Genomic DNA, 26064 nt, shown 5'->3' with positions numbered 1-26064 from the left:
CTGTCTGTTTGAGGCTTTACATACGACTTTATGGCTGGACTAGCATAACTGCATATATTGATGCCCAAACCCCTCTGAGGTCACTCGTTGGCTTTTTGTAATGCTGTAATGCTCTATACTTTAAAGTCACGCAAGTATAGAATCATATCTTGGGATAAAGGATTGGTTGATACTGAATTTTGTTTATTTCTTTTTTTAAATTTCAGGCTAGTCCCAGTAATGTAGACTGCTTTCATTTAAGCATTAATCCCTTAACTGTTGTATCCCAACTAGGTAGCTGTCCAAGGCCTTGTTTACACCTGGTACTAAGAAGCATTTTTGTAAATCGGATCACAAGTGGACTGTGGTAAATGAAGGTGTAAAAAAGGGGCTAATTATTATTATTATTTTTTTTTTGAGCTTGTCTATTTTTGGCCACTTCCAGAGGTAGTCCAACACATTTGACTAGATTGCTTTCATAGAGTAGATGCTCATTTGGTTGAATGTGTTCGAACAGCCACAGAACGGTGTACTCTACCGCCTACTGACCTAGTATGTAAACATTTTAAGAAGTGCGCTAGCAGGTGTGATTTAAACTTTCTTAAAATATACAGGCCTGTTGCCATGAGAAAACTATGATGTGTTTCAAAGACAAAAAAAACAATCCAGAATAGCTAAAACATCTAATATAAAAAAGGCTGAATTCAGAATGGCAGAAATAGTACTAGCATACTATTCTGAATTTAGCTCAGTATAGTTTTATGTATGTTCAAAATGGAAAAATTGACTTTTAAGAAACAATAAAATCACCTAGTTGCATAAACTCCCACTCGTGCAAGTCTGGAGAATCATGACTTAATGAAGAGGGTGGGATTATCATTAATTAGACAAAGTCTGTAGAGTACAAAAGGACCAAAGAGCAGCACCTCAACAGTGTGACTAGCTGTTGAACAATGGCAGGAAGTTGGTGTGCTGTTCAGTCTCTGGCACTTTGTGTTTGGTTCTGTGCTTTCAGTCATGCTGTTCCGAAGTGGAGTGATCTGCCCCAGAATCCTCAAGCTCTGATGTTCCAGCAAACTGACCAGCGGTTTCAAAAGCCAGTTCAACAGCAAGCTAGTCAACAGTTTCCTCAGCAGTTTCAACAGCAATCTAGTCAATGGTTTCCTCAGCAGGTTCAAAAGCCAGTTCAACAGCAAGCTAGTCAATGGTTTCCTCAGTCAGGTCAACAGCAAGCTAGTCAACAGTTTCCTCAGTTAGTTCAACAGCAAGCTAGTCAACAGTTTCTTCAGCAGGTTCAAAAGCCATTTCAACAGCAAGCTAGTCAACAGTTTCCTCAGTCAGGTCAACAGCAAGCTAGTCAATGGTTTCCTCAGTCAGGTCAACAGCAAGCTAGTCAACAGTTTCCTCAGTTAGTTCAACAGCAAGCTAGTCAACAGTTTCTTCAGCAGGTTCAAAAGCCATTTCAACAGCAAGCTAGTCAACAGTTTCCTCAGTCAGGTCAACAGCAAGCTAGTCAATGGTTTCCTCAGTCAGGTCAACAGCAAGCTAGTCAACAGTTTCCTCAGTTAGCTCAACAGCAAGCTAGTCAACAGTTTCTTCAGCAGGTTCAAAAGCCATTTCAACAGCAAGCTAGTCAACAGTTTCCTCAGTCAGGTCAACAGCAAGCTAGTCAACAGTTTCCTCAGTCAGGTCAACAGCAAGCTAGTCAACAGTTTCCTCAGTCAGGTCAACAGCAAGCTAGTCAACAGTTTCCTCAGTCAGGTCAACAGCAAGCTAGTCAACAGTTTCCTCAGTCAGGTCAACAGCAAGCTAGTCAACAGTTTCCTCAGTCAGGTCAACAGCAAGCTAGTCAACAGTTTCCTCAGTCAGGTCAACCGCAAGCTAGTCAACAGTTTCAGCCTAAGCAGCCAGTGGCACAGGCAGAGCCCCTTGACAAATGTACTGTAGCTGATTATGAGCAGATTCAATGTGGACCACCTGGTATCAGTGGTGGTGAGTGTGCTGCTATCAACTGCTGCTTTGATGGACAGCAGTGTTACTATGGGAAGGCAGGTAAGAGTGTAGAGTCAATGTAGAGGCATTCATGTTAAACTGATCCTCAGCAATAACCTGCTCTTGTAACTCGTTCCAGTGACTGTCCAGTGTATAAGAGATGGTCAGTTTGTGGTAGTGGTGGCTAGAGATGTTACGCTGCCTCGATTGAGCCTGGATTCAGTCCGTCTCCTGGGTGGAAGTGATCCAGCTTGCAGTCCTGTGGGATCCACACCTTTCTTTGCTATATACCAGTTCCCTGTCACTGCATGTGGCACAAGCATGATGGTGAGTAGCTGCTTGTGGTCTTGTTCTGCATGGCTTAGAATGGATTGGATGCTAACAATGTTACTATTTGCAGGAGGACAGTGGATATGTGGTGTATGAAAACAGAATGACCTCCTCATATGAAGTGGGTATTGGACCACTTGGTTCCATTACAAGGGACAGCCATTTTGAGTAAGTGATGTATGCTTTATCATAAATGTGAATCATTGACAAATGCTACAAGCTCACTGTTTGTTGTCCAGGCTTCTCTTCCAGTGTAGGTACTCTGGTACCTCTGTGGAAGCTCTGGTTGTGGAGGTCAACACCGTTCCTCCACCTCCACCAGTAGCTGCTCCTGGACCCCTCAGGGTGGATCTTAGACTGGCAAATGGTCAATGTGTCACCAAAGGCTGTGCAGAAGGTAAGTGTTTGTCCCAAGTATGCCTAAAGCCTTTCTAAAACTCCAGTTTCTAGTTAAATGCTGCATTCTTCCTCAGGGGACGAGGCGTACACATCCTACTACAGTGATGCTGATTATCCAGTTACAAAAGTCCTGCGGGAGCCTGTGTTTGTTGAGGTGCACATTTTGGAGAGGACTGACCCCAACATTGTCCTGATGCTGGGACATTGCTGGGCGACATCAACCCCCAGTCCACTCAGTCTACCCCAATGGGATCTTCTGGTTGATGGGTGAGCAAGGCCAGTCTTTATCCATCTAGTGTGCTGTAAGGCATTTCTGACTGCCTCTTTGCCTTTCAGATGCCCTTACCAGGATGATCGTTACCTGACCACATTGGTTCCAGTGGTTGGATCGTCTGGTCTTCAGTTCCCAACCCACTACAAGCGCTTTGTTGTGAAGATGTTCACATTTGTAGATCCAGCATCACTGACTCCTCTGCAGGAAACCGTATGCTCTGCAGCCTTACCTCAACCCTTAATATTAGTGCTTTTTACAGTGAATTCTATGGCTTAACCCTTTCCCCCTCTGTTAGATCTTCATCCACTGTAGTACAGCGGTGTGCCATCCCTCCTCTGGCTCCTGTGAGCAAAGTTGCACTAGGAAAAGTGAGTGCTTGCTGTAAGTTGACTTCAGGAACTGAGTTTAAATGCCCCTCATGCTTCTACCACTTTTTACAGGAAGAGACATGCACATCAAGACCATCTCTAGTGGGCAAACTGTGGTGTCTAGTGGACAAGTTAACCTGGTCAAGTGAATTTAAGTGTTTTAATAAACTTGATTACTAATGAAACTCATGTTTTCTTTGGTATTCATTTCTGTCTGGAGTTGGATGTTTCATGACTGTTCTCAGTTTGACTTCTGCACTACTAAACCTTTTTCTTTTGTGCATTGAGATTCTTGACTTGAACTAAACAAGCCAAGTTTCTGCCTAAGCCATCTAACTTTGTAACGTTCTGCCTATACAAGGCAGGATACACAATGTATGTTCTAGACCCTCTATGAAAGCATTGGATAGAATTGCTCACAATGTAAACAAAACAAGCAAGATCAAATGACAACCCAAAGTGTATTAAATAGAAAGCACTGAATCAATATATACAAAAATTATGTAAGTGTGTTCCAGTCCAGTGTGTGTGCGTTGAATCGGCCTCACTGGTAAGCCGTTTTAAGTCCGTGCACACGATGAGGAACAGCACTGTCCTGTGAAGTGATCTCCAAGGTGAAATAATCCAGCAAGTATATCTCACAAAGGGTCAAACAGTCAATGACCGCCAAGCTGTGTAGTGCGATCGATCGCTAATCCAAAAGAGCAATAGTAAAGTTGCTCCCGAATTCCGGTAAGCCGGCTCCCTTTAACGGAAGTGAAGTTGATCAGCTGAAGTATGACGTCATGGGGTTTCCCAGGTGTAACGATCAAGACTCTCGCTCAGAAAAAACAGTAAGACCAACACTTGACGGGCAACAAAAACCCAGGGATTCTTTAATATAAGAACATCTGACATGTATAACTCTTTAATTAGGTTAATAAGCCGTCTTATAAATATCCCATTTATGTGGCCACGCTACAACTTTACTATTTGCCAAGTTCTAGTCTTTAACTTGGGCCCCTGTTCATGTTTTTACATATCAAATTAAGGTTTTAGCTTCTGTCTGTTTGAGGCTTTACATACGACTTTATGGCTGGACTAGCATAACTGCATATATTGATGCCCAAACCCCTCTGAGGTCACTCGTTGGCTTTTTGTAATGCTATAATGCTCTATACTTTAAAGTCACGCAAGTATAGAATCATATCTTGGGATAAAGGATTGGTTGATACTGAATTTTGTTTATTTCTTTTTTTAAATTTCAGGCTAGTCCCAGTAATGTAGACTGCTTTCATTTAAGCATTAATCCCTTAACTGTTGTATCCCAACTAGGTAGCTGTCCAAGGCCTTGTTTACACCTGGTACTAAGAAGCATTTTTGTAAATCGGATCACAAGTGGACTGTGGTAAATGAAGGTGTAAAAAAGGGGCTAATTTTTTTTTTTTTTTTTTTTTTTGAGCTTGTCTATTTTTGGCCACTTCCAGAGGTAGTCCAACACATTTGACTAGATTGCTTTCATAGAGTAGATGCTCATTTGGTTGAATGTGTTCAAACAGCCACAGAACGGTGTACTCTACCGCCTACTGACCTAGTATGTAAACATTTTAAGAAGTGCGCTAGCAGGTGTGATTTAAACTTTCTTAAAATATACAGGCCTGTTGCCATGAGAAAACTATGATGTGTTTCAAAGAAGAAAAAAAACAATCCAGAATAGCTAAAACATCTAATATAAAAAAGGCTGAATTCAGAATGGCAGAAATAGTACTAGCATACTATTCTGAATTTAGCTCAGTATAGTTTTATGTATGTTCAAAATGGAAAAATTGACTTTTAAGAAACAATAAAATCACCTAGTTGCATAAACTCCCACTTGTGCAAGTCTGGAGAATCATGACTTAATGAAGAGGGTGGGATTATCATTAATTAGACAAAGTCTGTAGAGTACAAAAGGACCAAAGAGCAGCACCTCAACAGTGTGACTAGCTGTTGAACAATGGCAGGAAGTTGGTGTGCTGTTCAGTCTCTGGCACTTTGTGTTTGGTTCTGTGCTTTCAGTCATGCTGTTCCGAAGTGGAGTGATCTGCCCCAGAATCCTCAAGCTCTGATGTTCCAGCAAACTGACCAGCGGTTTCAAAAGCCAGTTCAACAGCAATCTGGTCAATGGTTTCCTCAGCAGGTTCAAAAGCCAGTTCAACAGCAAGCTAGTCAACAGTTTCCTCAGCAGTTTCAACAGCAATCTAGTCAATGGTTTCCTCAGCAGGTTCAAAAGCCAGTTCAACAGCAAGCTAGTCAATGGTTTCCTCAGCAGGTTCAAAAGCCAGTTCAACAGCAAGCTAGTCAACAGTTTCCTCAGTCAGGTCAACAGCAAGCTAGTCAACAGTTTCCTCAGTTAGTTCAACAGCAAGCTAGTCAACAGTTTCTTCAGCAGGTTCAAAAGCCATTTCAACAGCAAGCTAGTCAACAGTTTCCTCAGTCAGGTCAACCGCAAGCTAGTCAACATTTTCCTCAGTCAGGTCAACCGCAAGCTAGTCAACAGTTTCCTCAGTCAGGTCAACCGCAAGCTAGTCAACAGTTTCCTCAGTCAGGTCAACAGCAAGCTAGTCAACAGTTTCCTCAGTCAGGTCAAGCGCAAGCTAGTCAACAGTTTCAGCCTAAGCAGCCAGTGGCACAGGCAGAGCCCCTTGACAAATGTACTGTAGCTGATTATGAGCAGATTCAATGTGGACCACCTGGTATCAGTGGTGCTGAGTGTGCTGCTATCAACTGCTGCTTTGATGGACAGCAGTGTTACTATGGGAAGGCAGGTAAGAGTGTAGAGTCAATGTAGAGGCATTCATGTTAATCTGATCCTTGGCAATAACCTGCTCTTGTAACTCGTTCCAGTGACTGTCCAGTGTATAAGAGATGGTCAGTTTGTGGTAGTGGTGGCTAGAGATGTTACGCTGCCTCGATTGAGCCTGGATTCAGTCCGTCTCCTGGGTGGAAGTGATCCAGCTTGCAGTCCTGTGGGATCCACACCTTTCTTTGCTATATACCAGTTCCCTGTCACTGCATGTGGCACAAGCATGATGGCAAGTAGCTGCTTGTGGTCTTGTTCTGCATGGCTTAGAATGGATTGGATGCTAACAATGTTACTATTTGCAGGAGGACAGTGGATATGTGGTGTATGAAAACAGAATGACCTCCTCATATGAAGTGGGTATTGGACCACTTGGTTCCATTACAAGGGACAGCCATTTTGAGTAAGTGATGTATGCTTTATCATAAATGTGAATCATTGACAAATGCTACAAGCTCACTGTTTGTTGTCCAGGCTTCTCTTCCAGTGTAGGTACTCTGGTACCTCTGTGGAAGCTCTGGTTGTGGAGGTCAACACCGTTCCTCCACCTCCACCAGTAGCTGCTCCTGGACCCCTCAGGGTGGAGCTTAGACTGGCAAATGGTCAATGTGTCACCAAAGGCTGTGCAGAAGGTAAGTGTTTGTCCCAAGTATGCCTAAAGCCTTTCTAAAACTCCAGTTTCTAGTTAAATGCTGCATTCTTCCTCAGGGGACGAGGCGTACACATCCTACTACAGTGATGCTGATTATCCAGTTACAAAAGTGCTGCGGGAGCCTGTGTTTGTTGAGGTGCACATTTTGGAGAGGACTGACCCCAACATTGTCCTGATGCTGGGACATTGCTGGGCGACATCAACCCCCAGTCCACTCAGTCTACCCCAATGGGATCTTCTGGTTGATGGGTGAGCAAGGCCAGTCTTTATCCATCTAGTGTGCTGTAAGGCATTTCTGACTGCCTCTTTGCCTTTCAGATGCCCTTACCAGGATGATCGTTACCTGACCACATTGGTTCCAGTGGCTGGATCGTCTGGTCTTCAGTTCCCAACCCATTACAAGCGCTTTGTTGTGAAGATGTTCACATTTGTAGATCCAGCGTCACTGGCTCCTCTGCAGGAAACCGTATGCTCTGCAGCCTTACCTCAACCCTTAATATTAGTGCTTTTTACAGTGAATTCTATGGCTTAACCCTTTCCCCCTCTGTTAGATCTTCATCCACTGTAGTACAGTGGTGTGCCATCCCTCCTCTGGCTCCTGTGAGCAAAGTTGCACTAGGAAAAGTGAGTGCTTGCTGTAAGTTGACTTCAGGAACTGAGAATTTAAATGCCCCTCATGCTTCTACCACTTTTTACAGGAAGAGACATGCACATCAAGACCATCTCTAGTGGGCAAACTGTGGTGTCTAGTGGACAAGTTAACCTGGTCAAGTGAATTTAAGTGTTTTAATAAACTTGATTACTAATGAAACTCATGTTTTCTTTGGTATTCATTTCTGTCTGTAGTTGGATGTTTCATGATGGTTCTCAGTTTGACTTCTGCACTACTAAACCTTTTTCCTTTTGTGCATTGAGATTCTTGACTTGAACTAAACAAGCCAAGTTTCTGCCTAAGCCATTTAACTTTACTATTTGCCAAGTTCTAGTCATTAACTTGGGCCCCTGTTCATGTTTCACATATCAAATTAAGGTTTTAGCTTCTGTCTGTTTGAGGCTTTACATACGACTTTATGGCTGACTAACTGCATATATTGATGCCCAAACCCCTCTGAGGTCACTTGTTGGCTTTTTGTAATGCTTTTTTTACAGTCACGCAAGTATAGAATCATATCTTGGGATGCAGGTTGATACTGATTTTATTTATTTTTCAGGCTAGTCCCAGTAATGTAGACTACTTTCATTTAAGCATTAATCCCTTAACTGTTGTATCCCAACTAGGTAGCTGTCCAAGGCTTTGTTTACACCTGGTACTAAGAAGCATTTTTGTAAATCGGATCACAAGTGGACCCTGGTAATGGTAAGTTTTTTTTTTTTTTTTTTTTTTTTTTTTTTAGCTTGTCTATTTTTGGCCACTTCCAGAGGTAGTCCAACACATTTGACCAGATTGCTTTCATAGAGCAGATGCTCATGTGGTTGAATGTGTTCGAACAGCCACAAAATGGTGTACTCCACCGCTGACCTAGTACGTAAACATTTAAGAAATGTGCTAGCAGGTGTGATTTAAGCCAATGGCTGGGTTTGTCCATATTTGACCCAAAGTTGGGTTGAAACTATAGTTATATTGCATAGTTATGTTTGGAGTTGATTGTTTTATTTGTGACTTTTTTTTTTTCTTTTTTTTTTAGAAATTATGAACATGCAAAAACGAGAGAACCAATGAAATATTAATAACTGATTGTTGTAGTAAATGTGTGCTAATTCCTGTCAGCTTTTTGTTTTTAATGCATTTTTTACACAGTAAAATAAAACCTGTAGCTGTAGTTTGCCTTTTTAACCAAGTTTAGTGTTTTGTTCTTCCATCATATTAAAAATGTTTTCCTCATGTTAATGGTTTAATGGAAATTAAAATTTTGAATTTGCTAAATTCTTCATTCATAAATGCAGATTTGTGAAAACCCCTCCATCCTTTCCTCATTTTATTAATTTGAAGAAAAGAAAAAAAACATCCTCTCTGGACATCACTTTAATTTTGTTATAGTTTCTGTTTTTGTATTCATTTTATTTAAAGTTATAGTTCTGTTGTGTATTTTTCAGTTTTAGCTTTTGTAGTACATCAAATTAGACTAAATTAAAGTGAGGAATGTTAAAACATTTATACATCGTTCATGGAGCGTTTTTTCTTAAATGTTTCAGTTGGATATTTGTCGTTTTTTAAATGTTATTAGTTTCAGAACGTTCAGAGAACATTCAAAAGTAACATTCCATAACGTTTGAAGAATGATACAATGGAATGTTCCCTTACCGTTCACATAACCTGAAAAAAAAAAAAAAAAACTTTTTTAAAACATTTAAAAAACTGAATGTTTTGAACATTCAGAAATACTGTTTTCATAACTTAATTGAACATATTTTTGTTAGCCGGGCTCATGTCAGAACTCATGCTGCTAAAGATCAGGTTTAAATGCGGATGCGAATGAACTCCCAGGGAGACACACATGGTTAAATGGTCTTTAGCAAATAAAAGGCATCAATGAGTCACATTACAAGACAATAAAACCTGTTCAGCAAACATTTGCAGAGATAGATGTGTGTAAGACATGGTAAATTATCTAAATGATATGCAAAACAAGTACTAGCATTGCATAACAGAAAACACTCTAGAGTTTCAGAATCGGCTGAGAAGAACAGAGCAGCTTGAATTAAAGTTCATCAGGATTCATTCAGAGTGTGAGAAGAGATTCAGAGTCAAATAAAGCGTTCAGATCATCTGAAGAGACTCTTGGTTTAATGAAGCTTCTGAAAGACAAACGTCCCTCAACAAACAGGACACATTTTCCCATCAGGGGGTCGTTTTACGATTCACTAATGAATAACTCACTTCAGAGCAAAGTACAAATGATGCTTGTTTAAGTTTCATAGTTTACTGCACTAAACTGCTCTTGGACTGAGTTACGAGATATAGGTTGATAAATGCTGTCACTGAACAATCCCTCAAAGTTAACCTTTAAAAACACTAATAATATAACATGTAACACTTCAGCAAATCTCAAAATGAATCTCCATTTCTCATACTGCACATTAATATTGAGATGCTTAAATTGACTGATTTTTAGGTTTCAGCTTGCTTTCTGTCAAATTCTTTATTTAGACAAAATAGTATAGAATTTTAATTGACTGGTTATAGTTGTCGGCCATAATATTGAAAATAATTATTGGATAAAATTGTAATATCAGTAAAAAAACAAACCAGTTGAATTTAATGTTTATGATGAATGAAGACTAATTTCAGAATGCATATTAAGTTTTACATAGTCTACACAAACTCTATAGTGAGATTTCTTTGGAATGTTCTCTGAACGTTACATTTGAATGTTCTCTGAACGTTACATTTGAATGTTCTCTGAACGTTACTTTTGAATGTTCTCTGAACGTTACTTTTGAATGTCCTCTGAACGTTACTTTAGAATGTTCTCTGAACGTTCTAAAACAAGTAGAAACATTAAAAAAACGTTAGACGAACATCCAAATGAAACATTACATGAACGATGCATAGAAGTTTTTGTGCTAACATTTTGAGGACATTATTAAAGACTAGATAACTGATAACTGACTCTACATGAGATATTTTAGCACATCCTTTGAAATCCATCAGAACAGAGGCAGACGTGAAGAAAAATGTTTATTGGCCATGCAAACATTCACATAATTGACTCTCTCTCTCTCGTCATGTTTCACAGAGTAACAGCAGCCAATAAAAGCACTCATTCACCAGTGTTATTCTCGGCTGGATCTCAGCGCTGATCCCAGAACGCTGATGAAGCGATGAACATCAGTGAAGGAGTTATACAGCGGCACCGGAGCCACTCGCAGCACGTTAGGCTCTCGCATATCACACTGAAAAACAGCAGACACACACTTACAACACACACTTACACACTCAGAATACACCGTCTGTTGGGGTGAGCGGGGAACACACGGGGCTAGTTGTCACACACTTGTTTTAAATACTTCCACACATGCCAGCATGATGAATCTCAGTGTATTTACTAGTTGCCATATCTACACTATAGAGAATAAATTGCGTCAAAATTCAGAAATCTTTGGAAGATATGACTGAACATTTATTTAACCATAGCAAAAGTAAATTTCTCACTTGTGTTTTTTTTTTTTTTTTTTGCTGTTTTTTTTTATTAATTTAAAATGAGACAAATCTGTTATTATATTAATCTTATATCTGTTATTTAACAGTTGATATAGTTCTTTAATGCTTCGCTAACCAGCAAAAGACACTAGCCGGGTTTAAACCTCAGTTGTGCAGGCGGGGCATGTTGTCACACTGCGTTACAATGAGTATGGAAGTAAAATAATGTCAAATGTTTTTGAAATAAAAAGCCTGTTGAATTGCACTACTTGAAAAAAAAATAGGCATTGCATTAACCATGCTTGCATTTTAATGCATTGTATTTTTAGGGCTTGCATTTTTATGGGCTGAAATTCAACATGGTTGAATATTTAAGCTGTGAATATTTCAATTAAAAACGTTTCAAACACCTTTTCATTATTAAAAATTCAATAATCCATATTCACCTTTCATATTTCACTTCCAAAATATTCAAACTGTTTAAAAATACAACCTATAATATTCAACAGGCAATTTTCGGTCCATTTTATTTTGCTTTGCAAATTCGCTTCCACAAATTCAGTGGTTCAAATTCGACAGTAAATTCAACATTGACGTCCAGGAACTGCAGGAAAAGCAGTAGATTACCGAACATACTCTCCATCTGCTGTTAGTCGACCTCACCAGCGGGTGGTGCAACAGCGCGTGTTGTTGACGAAGACATTCATTCATAAAATGAAAATGATAAACACACAAAAGCTGTGTTTATGTTTCATTCAATAACTTCATTGTTACTTTCCCTGTGTAGCCTACGTGTCATCAGCTTTCTCTACCATGAACAGGATTATAATCGGTTTCCCTCAATACCTCATACTCAAGGATTCCCCTTCCGTTGGGACAAAAAGAGTAAAAATAAGAGTAAAAAAAAAGAGTAAAGACTCAGAATATGAACGTAACACGCAAAGTTTCATGCTGAGCGTTTCGTGATATACTGGCATAAAATCTCAAAACCATTGTATGTGGGTGGGACAAGACCCACCCACTTTTTAAGACCATGATATTGGACCCACTCACTTTTACATTCAGCGCATATGTCTGTTCACTTTTCAGAGCGTCGTCAGTCAAATCCATTCCACTTGAGGAATGCCCTAATGAATTAAACTCCATTTCCGCTAAAATAGCTACATTATATTTCTCAACGAGCCGCAACTGACGAAAAAAACACCTGTTGTACCTTCCAGTCAAATATTGCAAACATCGCTTTAAGTTGTCAATGCTGGCAAATGACCATGGTATCAGCAGGTTAATCCACGGATAGCTGTGCATTTAATGCACAATGTGGTGGCGAGTTTAGTTTACTTGTTTAATTAAAAGGCATCAGAATACATGAAATTTTATTAGTAACATTTTTCTGGGGGAGGACCCACCCACTTTTTTTTTGCTTCCGACGCCCATGGTCGTATACACTTTAGAGACGGTCCCTAAATGTGCGAATGTCCAACGTCAAGCCATCTTTATGCCAGTCTATCACTGGGAAACGCTCAGCATTAAGCTTTGCGCGTTATTCTGAGTCCATCTGCTTGCCTGCGAGTTTGGTCTTTTACATCACTGTAGTCCATTAAGCTACGTTAAGCGTTGTATATGTCCAGCTGGGGAATCCTGAAGTATTGAGGGAAACCCTAATAGCCTGCATGCAGCACATCGCCACAATATAAAGTTAAGGCAACTAAACAACCAAGAGAAATATATGTCAACCTCAAAAATGTAACATTGGATCTGTATATCCGCATCGGGGAATAACATTATAATCTCGTTCACGGTAGAGAAAGATGCATGTAGGCTACACAGGAAAAGTAACCGTGAAGGCACTGAATTTAACATAAAACAGCCGTCATAATAATCACAAATACACTTACATTGCTGTAAATGAGTTTTATGAATGAATGACTTGCTCCAATTTTGCTGGTCTTCGTCAACAACACACGCTTTTGCACCATCTGATGGTGAGGCTGACTAACAGCAGATGGAGAGTATGCTCGGTAATCTATTGCTTTTCCTGCAGTTCCTGGACGTCAATGTTGAATTTACTGTCGAATTTGAACCACTGAATTTGTGGAAGCGAATTTGCAAAGCGAAATAAAATGGACCGAAAATTGCCTGTTGAATATTATTGGTTGTATTTTTAAACAGTTTGAATATTTTGGAAGTGAAATATGAAAGGTGAATATGGATTATTGAATTTTTAATAATGAAACGGTGTTTGAAATGTTTTTAATTGAAATATTCACAGCTTAAATATTCAACCATGTTGAATTTCAGCCCATAAAAATGCAAGCCCTAAAAATACAATGCATTAAAATGCAAGCATGGTTAATGCAATGCCTATTTTTTTCAAGTAGTGCAATTCAACAGGCTTTTTATTTCAAAAACATTTGACATTATTTTACTTCCATAAATGAGCCCCTATTAGACTACTTACTATTATATTCTATACTTTTATGAATTCTATTGAGAAACCATGCGAAAAAGATGAATAAAGACTGAGAGTCAATGTTAAGAAATTATTAATTATTATTATGTTTTGAACTATGCTGCTGTGTTTTCTGGTGTGTTTGTTGTCAAACTCAAAAATTTTTTTATTTTTAATGATTAAAAAATGCCATTATTTTATATGAAAAAGGTAATAATTGTATTTTATTGAGAAAATATTTTATTTTTCCATTTCAAATTCGTGATATGCCAAATTGGTTTAAGTGCGATTACATGTAAATCGAGATTAATCATGCGGCGCTAGTGTGTGTGTGTGTGTGTGTGTGTGATGAAGCGATACGTACAGCGACTCCTCGTTTCTCCAGCTCTTGATACACGGCTCTGATTGGTCGAGAGAAGGACAGTGACAGCTGACAGCCTCTCTGCTCGGGGTCAGAGGGCGTGATGATGTCAACGCAGGGTTCACCGGGGTCAGAGGTCGTGATGATGTCATCGGGGTCAGACTGGTCTCTGGTGTAGTAATGCGTGATCAGAAACTCCAGATACCCCGTCAGAAGCACAGACTTACTCCTCAGATCCTTCATAGTCGTCTTATTAAAAATCTGGACATCATATTTACAAAAGAATGAATACAAAATACGTCATCATGAGTTATGATCAGATTTAGGGAAACGGTGAACAAAGAAATCTTCAAATCTAAGTTGCAAAACGTTGAGTAGGATCCTGTGACACTGAGATATTAAAAGTTATATCAAAAAGCAATAGATGCACAAGATGCAATATATGTGTTATAATGCAATTCTTCGTGAACTTTCAGCCGGAGTGAAGGGGAGAGTGAGAGAAGATTGTACGGATGTGTGTGTCCTGCTTCATGATCTTTTCTTCAGATTACTCAGTTTATAGTTTTATTGCATGGTGTCTGTTTTCTGTGAGAGCTCTTAATTTCAGTCTTGCAGTGGGATATTGTGAGTTCATACTTTTTTGTTGATAAATTGTCACAAAACACACATACAGAAATGTTCACAAAAAAGTAATATCAGTAACACCAGCTCGTTGCATGATGGACGTCAGTGTGTTTTTAATGACTGTCGTCAGCAGGGTTTGAAATGAACCACCCGACATTTTGGCTTTTCAATTTTTAAGTTACCGGCCATTCAGAACTTCTAGCCAAAAAAAGAAGAAATGAACCAGATTAACTACGTCACAGCTTATATATATATATATAAAGTTTGGATTTCATACATTCATTTCTTATTCAAACTAAATGTACTTTACAGTGTAGGTGGACAGATCAAAACTTCAGGGATGTTGGAAAATAACAATGTCTTTTCTGTAAACCAGATGCTTTTTAATCTTCGCTATTGCTTCAATGCAAATGAACAAGCGCACCGTTATTTGTTGTGCAGTGATGTGTGTGTTCAAGTAAGCCAGATATGAGCAGATTCTGAGCAATACACTGTATTTAATATATCATGATGACTCACGAGTATTTGTGCTAAATCTGCAGATTTGTCTTAAAAATTAATTTAGAACTTCCCCAGCAAAGTGACTTAATATAATAACTCGCCAAACTGGCTCGTGATTTGCCAGCGTTACTCGCCACAGTTACTCAATTCTTACCCGCATTTGTGTGTTTATTTCAAACCCTGGTTGTCAGTATGTTTCATGATGGTTGTTGTCAATGTGTGTGTTGTTTCGGTGAGTGTGTGTTGATGTCTGACCTCTAGACTGGCCTGTAAGGGACACACCAGTAATATCGGCTGATTGGAGAGACGAAACCCATTAACTCCAGGCTGAAGCTCCATTTCTGTGGGAACATTCATCCACACTCTTCAGAAATATACAGTCATCAAACATTATTCAGACACTAGATATAATTTATGATATTTTTTCACTAGTGTGTGCAGGACACTATAGTTCATTTACGTAAGTGAGGAGAGCAGAATAAAGTAAACTGTGACATATTATACCCAAATATTCTTCATTCAGTGACTACCAGTAAAACTTTGGGACCAATAATGATTCGGACACTTTGAGCTGATCATGTTTTGCTGAAGTGTGTTTTCTTTAATTGCTAATGCTCTTTTTACACACAGACTGAACAAAATGAAGCATTGCTTGGTGATTGGTTGAGCTAAACTGGTATTATCTAATTGTGTAGTTAAATTTAACAGCTGACAGATATTCAACATAATTCATGTGTGAGACAGTCTAACAGAAGGACGGACAAAACCAGTCAAATATCAAGTCTAAACTATAGAGAATAAACTGTGATAATGTGAGAAATGTTGAAGAAGTCTGAATTAATTTTGGTTTGACTGTATATATAAAAATAAAAGTATTCACACTTGGGAATTTTTTCAACAAAAAAAAAAAGTATATAGTGTATATATTTATCAACACCTACTGTACAGCTACTCTACAGTAACAGTGTGTAAGAGTGTGTAACAGTGTGTGTCCACAGGGTGTCAGCAGAGAGCAGGCTTGATTTCCCTCAATCCCTCAAAACTTACAATCAATATGATCATCTTTGTGATTCAGAAGTGATTCTCATACCGTTGTTCATGAGGAATCTGGTCTTCAGGTCGTGTCCCCACCAGCCCGTCAGTCTGAGACACACACACACACACACACACACACACACACACACACACTGTTAGCGTCTCATGCTCTTTATGTCATCTGTAAGTGTGTGTTATAGAGCCGCTGTGTAATACTCACGCGGGTCTGACGCTGTGAGCGTGTTTCTCAAGTATAAATGCTCCTGCCAGACCACCGGCCCCTGAGTTCACATACTGAATAACACACACACACACACACACACACACACACACCACTGACTCTGATGCATCATGGGATGCTTCAAACATTCAACACAAATACAATCAATCCACAAAAGCATTGATATTTCACACAAAACAACACTGACCTTATAGGAGCACCAACAGGCAAAATCCACATTCCAGTCGTGAAGTCGCAGTTCTACGTTTCCTACAGCGTGTGCACAATCAAACCCTACCAAACACCCCTGAACACACACACACACACACACAGTCAAGTCAAGTATAGCGCATTTTACAATACAGATTGTTTCAAAGCAGCTTTACAGAGATAACAGGAAAATAATGCAACAAAGTTTGTTTCTAGAAGAAAATAGCGTCACAGTCCAGTTTAAGTAAGTTCAGTGATGGTTCATTTCTGTTTTAAAAAGTTATTAATTTAGACACACACACACGCACACACAAACACACTCACACTCTCTCTCTCTCTCTCTCACACACACAAAACACACACACTTCCGAAAGTAAGATGTGGACATGTGAACCAAATGTTCATTTCTGATCAGTATGAGACACTTACAGTAAAAGAAAGTAAATGAAACAAATGTTCAGTGTAACACTTACAGTAAAGAGAGTGAATGTGTGGTTTCTGTGTAACATTTACAGTAAAGAGAGTGAATATGTTGTTCAGTGTAACACTTACAGTAAAGAGAGTGAATGCGTCGTTCAGTGTAACACTTACAGTAAAGAGAGTGAAGAGAGTGAATGTGTCGTTCAGTGTAACACTTACAGTAAAGAGAGTGAATGTGTCGTTCAGTGTAACACTAAAGAGAGTGAATATGTCGTTCAGTGTAACACTTACAGTAAAGAGAGTGAATGTGTCGTTCAGTGTAACACTTACAGTAAAGAGAGTGAATGTGTCGTTCAGTGTAACACTTACAGTAAAGAGAGTGAATGAGTGAATGTGTCGTTCAGTGTAACACTTACAGTAAAGAGAGTGAATGTGTCGTTCAGTGTAACACTTACAGTAAAGAGAGTGAATGTGTCGTTCTGTGTAACAATCACAGTACAGAGAGTGAATGTGTCGTTCAGTGTAACACTTACAGTAAAGAGAGTGAATGTGTCGTTCAGTGTAACACTTACAGAAACAGAAAGTGGATATGCTGTTCAGTGTAACACTTACAGTAACAGAGAGTGATTGTGTTGTTCAGTGTAACACAGTAAAGAGAGTGAATGTGACGTTCAGTGTAACACTAAAGAGAGTGAATGTGTTGTTCAGTGTAACACTTACAGTAAAGAGAGTGAATGTGTCGTTCAGTGTAACACTTACAGTAAAGAGAGTGAATGTGTCGTTCAGTGTAACACTTACAGAAACAGAAAGTGGATATGCTGTTCTGTTTAACACTTACAGTAAAGAGAGTGAATGTGATGTTCAGTGTAACACTTACAGTAAAGAGAGTGAATGTGTTGTTCAGTGTAACACTTACAGTAAAGAGAGTGAATGTGTCGTTCAGTGTAACACTTACAGTAACAGAGAGTGATTGTGTTGTTCAGTGTAACACTTACAGTAAAGAGAGTGAATGTGACGTTCAGTGTAACACTTACAGTAAAGAGTGAATGTGTCGTTCAGTGTAACACTTACAGTAAAGAGTGAATGTGTCGTTCAGTGTAACACTTACAGTAAAGAGAGTGAATGTGTCGTTCAGTGTAACACTTACAGTAAAGAGAGTGAATGTGTCGTTCAGTGTAACACTTACAGTAAAGAGTGAATGTGTCGTTCAGTGTAACACTTACAGTAAAGAGAGTGAATGTGTCGTTCAGTGTAACAGTAAAGAGAGTGGATGTGTCATTCAGTGTAACACTTACAGTAAAGAGAGTGAATGTGTCGTTCAGTGTAACACTTACAGTAAAGAGAGTGAATGTGTCGTTCAGTGTAACACTTACAGTAAAGAGAGTGAATGTGTCGTTCAGTGTAACACTTAAAGTAAAGAGAGTGAATGTGTCGTTCAGTGTAACACTTACAGTAACAGAGAGTGATTGTGTTGTTCAGTGTAACACTTACGGTAAAGAGAGTGAATGTGTCGTTCAGTGTAACACTTACAGTAACAGAGAGTGATTGTGTTGTTCAGTGTAACACTTACGGTAAAGAGAGTGAATGTGTCGTTCAGTGTAACACTTAAAGTAAAGAGAGTGAATGTGTCGTTCAGTGTAACACTCACAGTAAAGAGAGTGAATGTGTCGTTCAGTGTAACACTTACAGTAAAGAGAGTGAATGTGTCGTTCAGTGTAACACTTACAGTAAAGAGAGTGAATGTGTCGTTCAGTGTAACACTTACAGTAAAGAGAGTGAATGTGTTGTTCAGTGTAACACTTACGGTAAAGAGAGTGAATGTGTCGTTCAGTGTAACACTTACAGTAAAGAGAGTGAATGTGTCGTTCAGTGTAACAGTAAAGAGAGTGAATGTGTCGTTCAGTGTAACACTTACAGTAAAGAGAGTGAATGTGTCGTTCAGTGTAACAGTAAAGAGAGTGGATGTGTGGTTTCAGTGTAACACTTACAGAAACAAAAAGTGGATATGCTGTTCAGTGTAACACTTACAGTAACAGAGAGTGATTGTGTTGTTCAGTGTAACACTTACGGTAAAGAGAGTGAATGTGTCGTTCAGTGTAACACTTACAGTAACAGAGAGTGATTGTGTTGTTCAGTGTAACACTTACGGTAAAGAGAGTGAATGTGTCGTTCAGTGTAACACTTACAGTAACAGAGAGTGATTGTGTTGTTCAGTGTAACACTTACAGTAAAGAGAGTGAATGTGTTGTTCAGTGTAACACTTACAGTAAAGAGAGTGAATGTGTCGTTCAGTGTAACACTTACAGTAAAGAGTAAATGTGTTGTTCAGTGTAACACTCACAGTAAAGAGACTGAATGTGTGGTTTCAGTGTAACACTTACAGTAAAGAGAGTGAATGTGTCGTTCAGTGTAACACAGAGTGTGAGCTTGACCTGTGCGTGTCCAGCGCTGGTGATGGTCTCGATCTGGAACAGCTGACCGGTGTAATACTGGACTCCACTGAGCATCACCAGAGCGATGGACTCGCCCTCCGACTCGATGAGTGACACGATGTCCTCCGTCCTGATGGTGTCCTCACCCTGAAACAGCCAATCACAGCCAATCACAGCCAATCAACATGTCACAGATCTCCGTGAGGTCACTATATCTAGGCCTTAAAACATGCAAGAAATAAAAAAGCAAAAAGGATGTATAGAATTTTTTAATCCTTTCCTTTTTGGAATTTTTTGTAAGTTATCCCCTGTATATTTTTTTTATTTCTATTTTATTCTTTTATCTGTTTCCTACTATGCTATTATGAATGTAATAGATAATGGTTGAATACATTGCGATCCTCTGTAAGTGTATGTTGTTATTGTTCTATTATGCAAAAAAATTAAAATCTGTAAATGGAGAAAAAGAAAAAAACAAACCTGTCTGGGTTTGATGATCAGCATGCTGTCCGCCACATTCATTCCTCTCAGCTGGATCTGCGACTCGATGGCGTACTGCAAGATTCACACACACACACACACACACACACACACACACACACACACACACACACACACACAGTGCTTTTATAAAGTTATTGATGCCTTTTCACACTTGATGCTTCGAACTCTTGATCTGAACGTATATTTGTCGTTTCTGAGGTTAAAGAAACGCAGTGTTGGCTAACATACATGATCTGACGGAAAGGCCTTGTCCTCCAGAAGAATTTTATGGCGTTTTGGTGTCGGTTTGTAGAAGGAAAGCTGAGAGAATCATAAAAAGAGGAGAGTACTGTTCAGAAAATCATCACAGAGAAAAAAAATATTAGCAAATGTTCTTGTTTTTCTACCATGAGAAGATGCAGATTGACTGTCAGTCCGTTCATCAGAGCCACTTCCTCAGGTTTAGCACCTGTTTAAAGATAGTTTCACTAAATCAGAAGCTCCATTGATTAAATGAGGTGGTAAAGTGCACTTTTTACCTTGTTTACCTTGACAGAACTTCCCACATTATAGCAAAAACAACAAACTGAAGTAACTGAGAAACTCTTAAATTACCCACAATCTTGGCCATCGAACCCTCGAGGGTGTCTTCGGCCCAGGCCCAAGGTCGCGACCCCTGCGTGTGCCCATGGACGCCTCTGGAAACAACATGTGCTTAGGATTTATGGGATTTCCTTCAAACCGCGGAAGAACATTTCAGAATATTTCTGTGATTTGTTTTAATTAATTTTCTACTGTTTTACTGTAGTAGAGATATCTGTTACTGTGGGAAAAAAGATCAATGAAAAAAAAAAAAACTTCATTAAGAACCTGTTAACCTGTGACCTGTATGTGAAAAATATTATTTTTGAAAAATAAATGGCCTTATAACCCATTTTGAAATGGTTAATAAAACAATGGATATGCTTTTCTGTAAATAAATAAATAAAAAATGAAATAAAATTAAATAAAATTAAAATAATTCAATTATATTAATAAAAATAAAATAAGTAAATAATAAATAATAAAATATAAATAACAATATTTAAATAATAATACATATCTAAATAATAATTTGTCATATTTAAATTAAATATTATATTAAATGTTGAAATTACCATATTATGTATTGTAAAAATGAATAATAAGACAATAAATATAGAAATTCTGCCTTTAAAAATAGTCACCGAAATGGCATTCTAAACCCTGAAACATTTTCACTGTGTTTTATTATCCGCTGATAAATCACGACAGGCGACTCACATTTTGGCCCATTTCTCCAGTTCCTCGTCAATATATTTTTTCGTGTTTTTCGGCTGTAGACCAAGTGAATTCCCAGCAAAATAAATACAATCCTCAGAACCGTCCACAAGTGACAGATCGGCTGAAAACAGACGAGAAACTCAGATGATATATGAATCTGAGCAAATACTTTAAAAAAAATAATGGGGGGGGGGATAGACAAATTTACATAAAAAATAGGCATTGTACAAACAATATTAACCATTTACAATTCTTAAAAGGCAGACGTAGAAGGTAAAATAACAATAAGTAACAGCAATGAAGTCTCAAATCAAATATACAATCATGAAGGTATAAGGAAGAGAAAAATAAATAATAAGAAATACTAATAATATTTAAATTATTGAAAGAACAACATTTATAGCAAAGTACGTTATTGCAAGGGGTATCAAGGAGCTGTAGGGTACATAGCTCTTGAAGAAACTGGCTACTGTAGCTTTCTCATTTGAAAGGGTACAAAGAGAAGTAGCAAAAGCTTTGAGTTCATTAACAAAATGAGGAAAGGATGGAGGGGTTTTAAAAAATCTGCATTTATGAATGAAGTATTTAGCAAATGCAAAAGTAGTGTTGTGAACAATCTTTCTACAGTACACCAAACTTAATTTGTTTGTATTCAAGGGGATTCACACATGAATCTGAGGTAATACTCCCTCATGACGATATAATCTGTGCGTCATATCTCATGTGACCGCTCATAAACCCATCAGAAGTGTGATCTGTGAAGTGTCTGACTCACCCTTGGGCAGGTCTGATGTTCTGGGCATGAGGAACTCGTGTCTCAGGTGTCGGAGCGGGTCGAGCCGGTCCAGGTGTTCTGCCAGCCGGCGTGAGGTGGGTCTACAGCTCAGCTCCTGAGAGACCCTGAGGATCATCTGCTTCGGGCTCTCCATGCTCTCATCAGTCTGATCAACCTCAGATCTCCTCATATACTCTTATACACGTCCAGCCAGTCGAAGCTGCACAGATGCAGAGACTTTGACCCACGAGGACACACATCAGGCCTGAGCTAATGATTTATAGAGGTCACATTATTTCCCGTGCTCGTCTTGATGGCTCTCACAACACACACACACACACTTCCTGACGCTTTAGTTCATGATTGTTCCTCTGCACATGGAGCCACTTCTGCTTTCAGAGAACACTAGCCAGCAGAGCTGAAGACACACCCTCTGGCCCTCAGACTGCTTTCTGTTTCTGTCTGATTACAAACTCTGCAATATCCCTAGTTCACCTAGTTAATTTTAAAGTTCCCCTGTAGTCAATCATTTAATTCCTCAAAGGTGACATATTATGCCCCTTTTCACATATAAATCTATGGTGTCCCCAGAATGTGTCTGTGAAATTTCAGCTCAAAATACCAGATAATTTATTATAGCTTGTTAAATTTGCCCCTTTATGTGTGTGAGCAAAAACGTGCTGTTTTTGTGTGTGTCTCTTTAAATGCAAATGAGCTGCTGCTCCGCCTCCATTTAGAAGAGGGCGGAGTCTTTACACAAGCTTCAGAAACTCCAGCAATAACAGAACAGGCCAATCTCCCTCATCCAGAATCCCAGAATCACCAGTAGCGAGTGCAGCCTTACGGAGAGACTCAGGAAGAGCTTCTGAATGTTAGTGGAGACATTTCTGTAGTTGTTGTGGAGTTACACTGATCATCTCATCATCATGTTGAACTTCTCCACAAGTGTCCACAGTTCTGAGGTCTTTATAAGACAGCGGTGACATGTTCTGGTCAATAGTGTTCAGTGCTCGTCTGTGCTCAACCACAGAACAGCTTCAGGCTTTGCTGGATCTTCATCAGTGCGTTAGAACTGGTCTCTGTTGTCGCTTGTGGAACCAAATGTCGGCTGGTGTGTGTAAACGTGCAGATTAAGGGCCGGTAATATTATAATAAGATCCTCTTCATACGTCAGAAGGAGAGCGAAATCTGATCGGCTTATTTTTTGACATGCTTGCAGAGAAAGACTCACCAGAACAAAGTTACTGGGTTTCACTTTTCATGTTTTCTGGGTTGGTAGAAGCACCGGGACCCGATTACAGCACTTACACACGGGAAAAGTCTGATTTTCATGATATTTCCCCTTTTTTATCACCAAAATGACATATTTAAACGTTCTTTCCTTCTCATACTCTTCGTGTCTTAAAATATCTCGAATGTAACTCGACACCCTTGCCTCATTTAGTATACGCGGTTCTATGAATATGCAAATGAGCCCCGCCTCCACTCACTCACTCAGCTCAGAGATCCACTGGTTGACGATCACACGTTGATCTGATTGGTTACAAGGTAGTTTGTGACGTCAGAAACACCAGCGATTTCAAAGCGTGTTTTTGAGACTGTCTTTGGTTCACTGCAAAATACTCAGCAATGGTGTTGTAGTGATTCGTCAATTTAGCTCAAAGGAATTATTAATTATTTTATAGGGAATTCGAAAGAGTCGCTTATTACAACCGAGCAAATGACTCGTTCGCGGTTCATTTGAACTGGCTGTAACTATCAACTCTGCAACGGATATAAATATCCGAACTATAGTGAAACACTATGGTTAGCAAGGTAACTTAGATCAGAAGTTTAAGACATTAAATTCGTAAGCACATAACACAAGTAACACTTCTCTTTAAAATTACAAACGAGACTTTATTGATTATTCTAACACATAAAACTAATATCTAACACAAACACACGCACACACATTCATACGAGTTGCAGAAAGAAAGAGTGAGAGAGGAAAGAGTGAGTTTTAAGAGATGAGATGATGAAATCCCAAGTTTCTATGCACTTATAAGACACAACCTGAATGAACCACCAATCATTAGTTTAACCCTTTTATCGTTTCTTAGGTTATTAAATCTGTATCAAATACACCAGTTCAGCTTAAGAGTCTGGAGGCAGTACTTGCTTGTCTTTGCTTTTGGGGATTCCCTTTTGTTGCGTGAAAGGGGTTTCCCGAGTTCGTTCGTTGGCTGGTCTCCTCGTGCCTGATGTCTGGGGTGGCCAGTCACGTGGTGTGCTGGCGGAATGAAAGTCTTTGTTTGAAGCTGGCTTTGCAGAAGAAACGTGGATCGAAATCTTGTCGCAAAACTTAACTTAGAACCGAGACTCACAACGGAAAAGAAAGGAAACTAAGAAAAGAAAGGAAATTGAGACGAGAGTAGATGATGGCTTGAATTAAGTTGTTTAACCCATGTTCTTCTGATCTTGATTTGGGTTCTTTTGTCTGCACGTTTACATGGTTACTAGACGGTCTTAGATCTTCATCTCCCGCTGCATTTTTGGTTCTGCACTCGTTGAGAGCTCTTCTTGAGCGAGAACACAGAGATAGAGCAGCACAGAGAGCGAGAGCACAGAGAGAGAGCACTGTTTCGGGTCTAAGATTTTAAACTCAAAAGTTTGTCCCACCTCCTGAAGAGATCGGACCAATTAGACACTGGCTTTATTTGTCTCATCGTAAATCATGCGTTATCTGGGATCTCCTTACTCTCCACGCTCTAGCAGAGAGTACAGAGGCCACAGTTTAGACATCATTACTATTATAGGAATACGAAACATTTTACACAGATTTCAATCAAGCCATCTTTTGAATCACGAGCATACGATCCTACTGATATGAAACACAACACACTTTCATTCAAACATCTAACAGTTATAACCACTAAATGACTTACATGGGATATAACCAAGTGTAGACACATATACACATATACTAGGTTGTAGACAACAAAGAATTATGTACGATAGTCTGATTATAGGTCAGTCAAGAATTGTTCTGGGATGAGTTTTATGCATTTTGATATGTACAGTCTTTTTGGTGTGTAAAGTTTATGGGGTTTAGACATTCCAATCTGAGGTCATGGATAGTTCCTGCTGACGTCTGTTTTGTTCATCTCCTTGGTCCTTAAGAAAGACGGGGTCTGTTAGTCGCAGGGGTCATGTGACCTCTTGTTAGGGCCCTGAGCAGTACCATCTTCTGAACCGATCCGTCTTGCAAAACTATCAAACGTTGACAACGTTCTTCCTTAAAGTTAACCAATAAAAGTCTTTGGTTAGCAGACTTCCTGGAGACTGTGAATGATTCATGGCTCTGGGTTGGGTAATTTGAATCTGGAATGTGAGGACTCTTGTGTGAGACCTTGGTCTCTGTCTTTCTCTTAACCAATCAGTATTTTGGCAACAAAGCTAGCATTGACCAGTTATGTCGTTAGTGCTGGGGGCTCTTTTAATTAGTCAGACCGGTGATGCCGGACCCGATGGCAAGATTGATGACGATCATGAGACGTTCTGAACAAAGCTTCCCCCCCCCCCTTTCATTTGCGAGAAGCGGAGAGTTTGCATTAATTTTCTGGAAGAAGATTAGTTTGTGGTTGGTTCCTTCTCATTGTCGCTACAGTGTTGACTTATGAATTTACACATGGTTTGTCTTAAAGCATATTAAAAACACCACATAGACACATAAACAACATTAAAAGCTGGATTTTCACCACAGGGGGACTTTAACTATCAAAGTAGATGAATGAATGAATGATCAGGGCCTAGAGTATGTCACATTAAAGTTGGCATGAAATAAAAATTCACAAATTTTCTAAATGCATGTTATTGTGAACAATTCACGTTCGAAGCGCTCGACCAATCACAACACACCTCTCCAGCCGACCAATCAGAGCACAGTGTGCTTTTCAGAAGGAGGGGCTTCATAGAGACAGGAAGTAAACAGAGCGTTACTGACAGACTGGGAAGAGAGGAGCCGCAACAATGGAGAATATGAGGAGAATAATCAACATTCAAGCAGGAAAACCTGTTCTAGTAGAGCCTGAAAACATCAAGACTTTGAGAAGAGGCACAATATGGCCTAATTAACAAGCTTCCATAAACACACAAATCGAGTGGTCGTGTCTTAAAGACACAGTACATACAAATTATGAGTATGATTCTCCTCGCACGTACCTGTCTGTGAACATTCAGATGAACACAGAGAGTCTGCAGATGAAGTTCATGATGATTCTTTCACACTGAGATGTTTCTGATCACAGATGAGAT

At 39.3% G+C, this 26064-nt stretch overlaps 3 protein-coding genes and 1 pseudogene across 5 annotated transcripts in view; 3 read left to right on the top strand and 1 right to left on the bottom strand.

Moving 5' to 3' along the window:
- LOC311091863 (uncharacterized protein) overlaps positions 1–26064 on the top strand; it is a gene marked incomplete at both ends in the record, with an annotated part of 463820 nt that overhangs the window by 161214 nt on the left and 276542 nt on the right. The window lies entirely within an intron of this gene.
- Positions 264–3527, top strand: LOC311091820 (zona pellucida sperm-binding protein 4-like). 2 transcript variants are annotated; one of them, XM_084127924.1, is made up of 9 exons: positions 264–1740; positions 1849–2031; positions 2111–2298; positions 2372–2469; positions 2541–2698; positions 2775–2967; positions 3037–3184; positions 3270–3342; positions 3415–3527. In XM_084127924.1, exons 1-9 carry the CDS (start codon positions 933–935, stop codon positions 3489–3491), a joined length of 1926 nt encoding a protein of 641 aa, XP_083984050.1. In that variant the 5' UTR covers positions 264–932; the 3' UTR covers positions 3492–3527. The 2 variants fall into 2 exon arrangements, with proteins under 2 accessions (XP_083984050.1, XP_083984049.1); XM_084127923.1 differs by having other exon boundaries at positions 264–2031.
- LOC311091826 (zona pellucida sperm-binding protein 4-like) lies at positions 5224–7624 on the top strand (annotated as a pseudogene). Its single transcript, XR_014609645.1, has 8 exons — positions 5224–5681; positions 5838–6128; positions 6208–6566; positions 6638–6795; positions 6872–7064; positions 7134–7281; positions 7367–7439; positions 7514–7624. The product of XR_014609645.1 is annotated as a zona pellucida sperm-binding protein 4-like (transcript).
- Positions 10482–22142, bottom strand: kynu (kynureninase). Its single transcript, XM_084127939.1, has 13 exons — positions 21769–22142; positions 20994–21114; positions 20307–20389; positions 20099–20160; positions 19941–20012; positions 19689–19763; positions 19209–19355; positions 16355–16453; positions 16147–16220; positions 15982–16034; positions 15147–15232; positions 13770–14027; positions 10482–10709 (listed from the first exon to the last, which is right to left on the bottom strand). The coding sequence occupies exons 1-13, from the start codon at positions 21956–21958 to the stop codon at positions 10590–10592; spliced, it is 1440 nt and encodes a 479-aa protein (XP_083984065.1). The 5' UTR covers positions 21959–22142; the 3' UTR covers positions 10482–10589.

This window comes from Abramis brama, assembly GCF_963993115.1.
Source record: "Abramis brama genome assembly, chromosome: 11".
NCBI classification, from domain to species: Eukaryota; Metazoa; Chordata; class Actinopteri; order Cypriniformes; family Leuciscidae; genus Abramis; species Abramis brama.
The sequence above is the reverse complement of the archived record's forward strand: the minus strand, read 5'-3'. Positions and strand labels throughout refer to the sequence as shown.

Coding starts and splice junctions, on each gene's coding strand:
- LOC311091820 (XM_084127923.1), top strand. CDS start 933: ATGGCAGGAAGTTGGTGTGCTGTTCAGTCTCTGGCACTTTGTGTTTGG. Junction 2,032..2,110: donor GTGTTACTATGGGAAGGCAG/GTAAGAGTGTAG, acceptor AACTCGTTCCAG/TGACTGTCCAGTGTATAAGA. Junction 3,185..3,269: donor TGACTCCTCTGCAGGAAACC/GTATGCTCTGCA, acceptor CCCCTCTGTTAG/ATCTTCATCCACTGTAGTAC.
- kynu (XM_084127939.1), bottom strand. CDS start 21,958: ATGAGGAGATCTGAGGTTGATCAGACTGATGAGAGCATGGAGAGCCCG. Junction 19,764..19,940: donor AGGCCTTTCCGTCAGATCAT/GTATGTTAGCCA, acceptor TGAATCTTGCAG/TACGCCATCGAGTCGCAGAT. Junction 19,356..19,688: donor TGATCATCAAACCCAGACAG/GTTTGTTTTTTT, acceptor TGGCTGTTTCAG/GGTGAGGACACCATCAGGAC.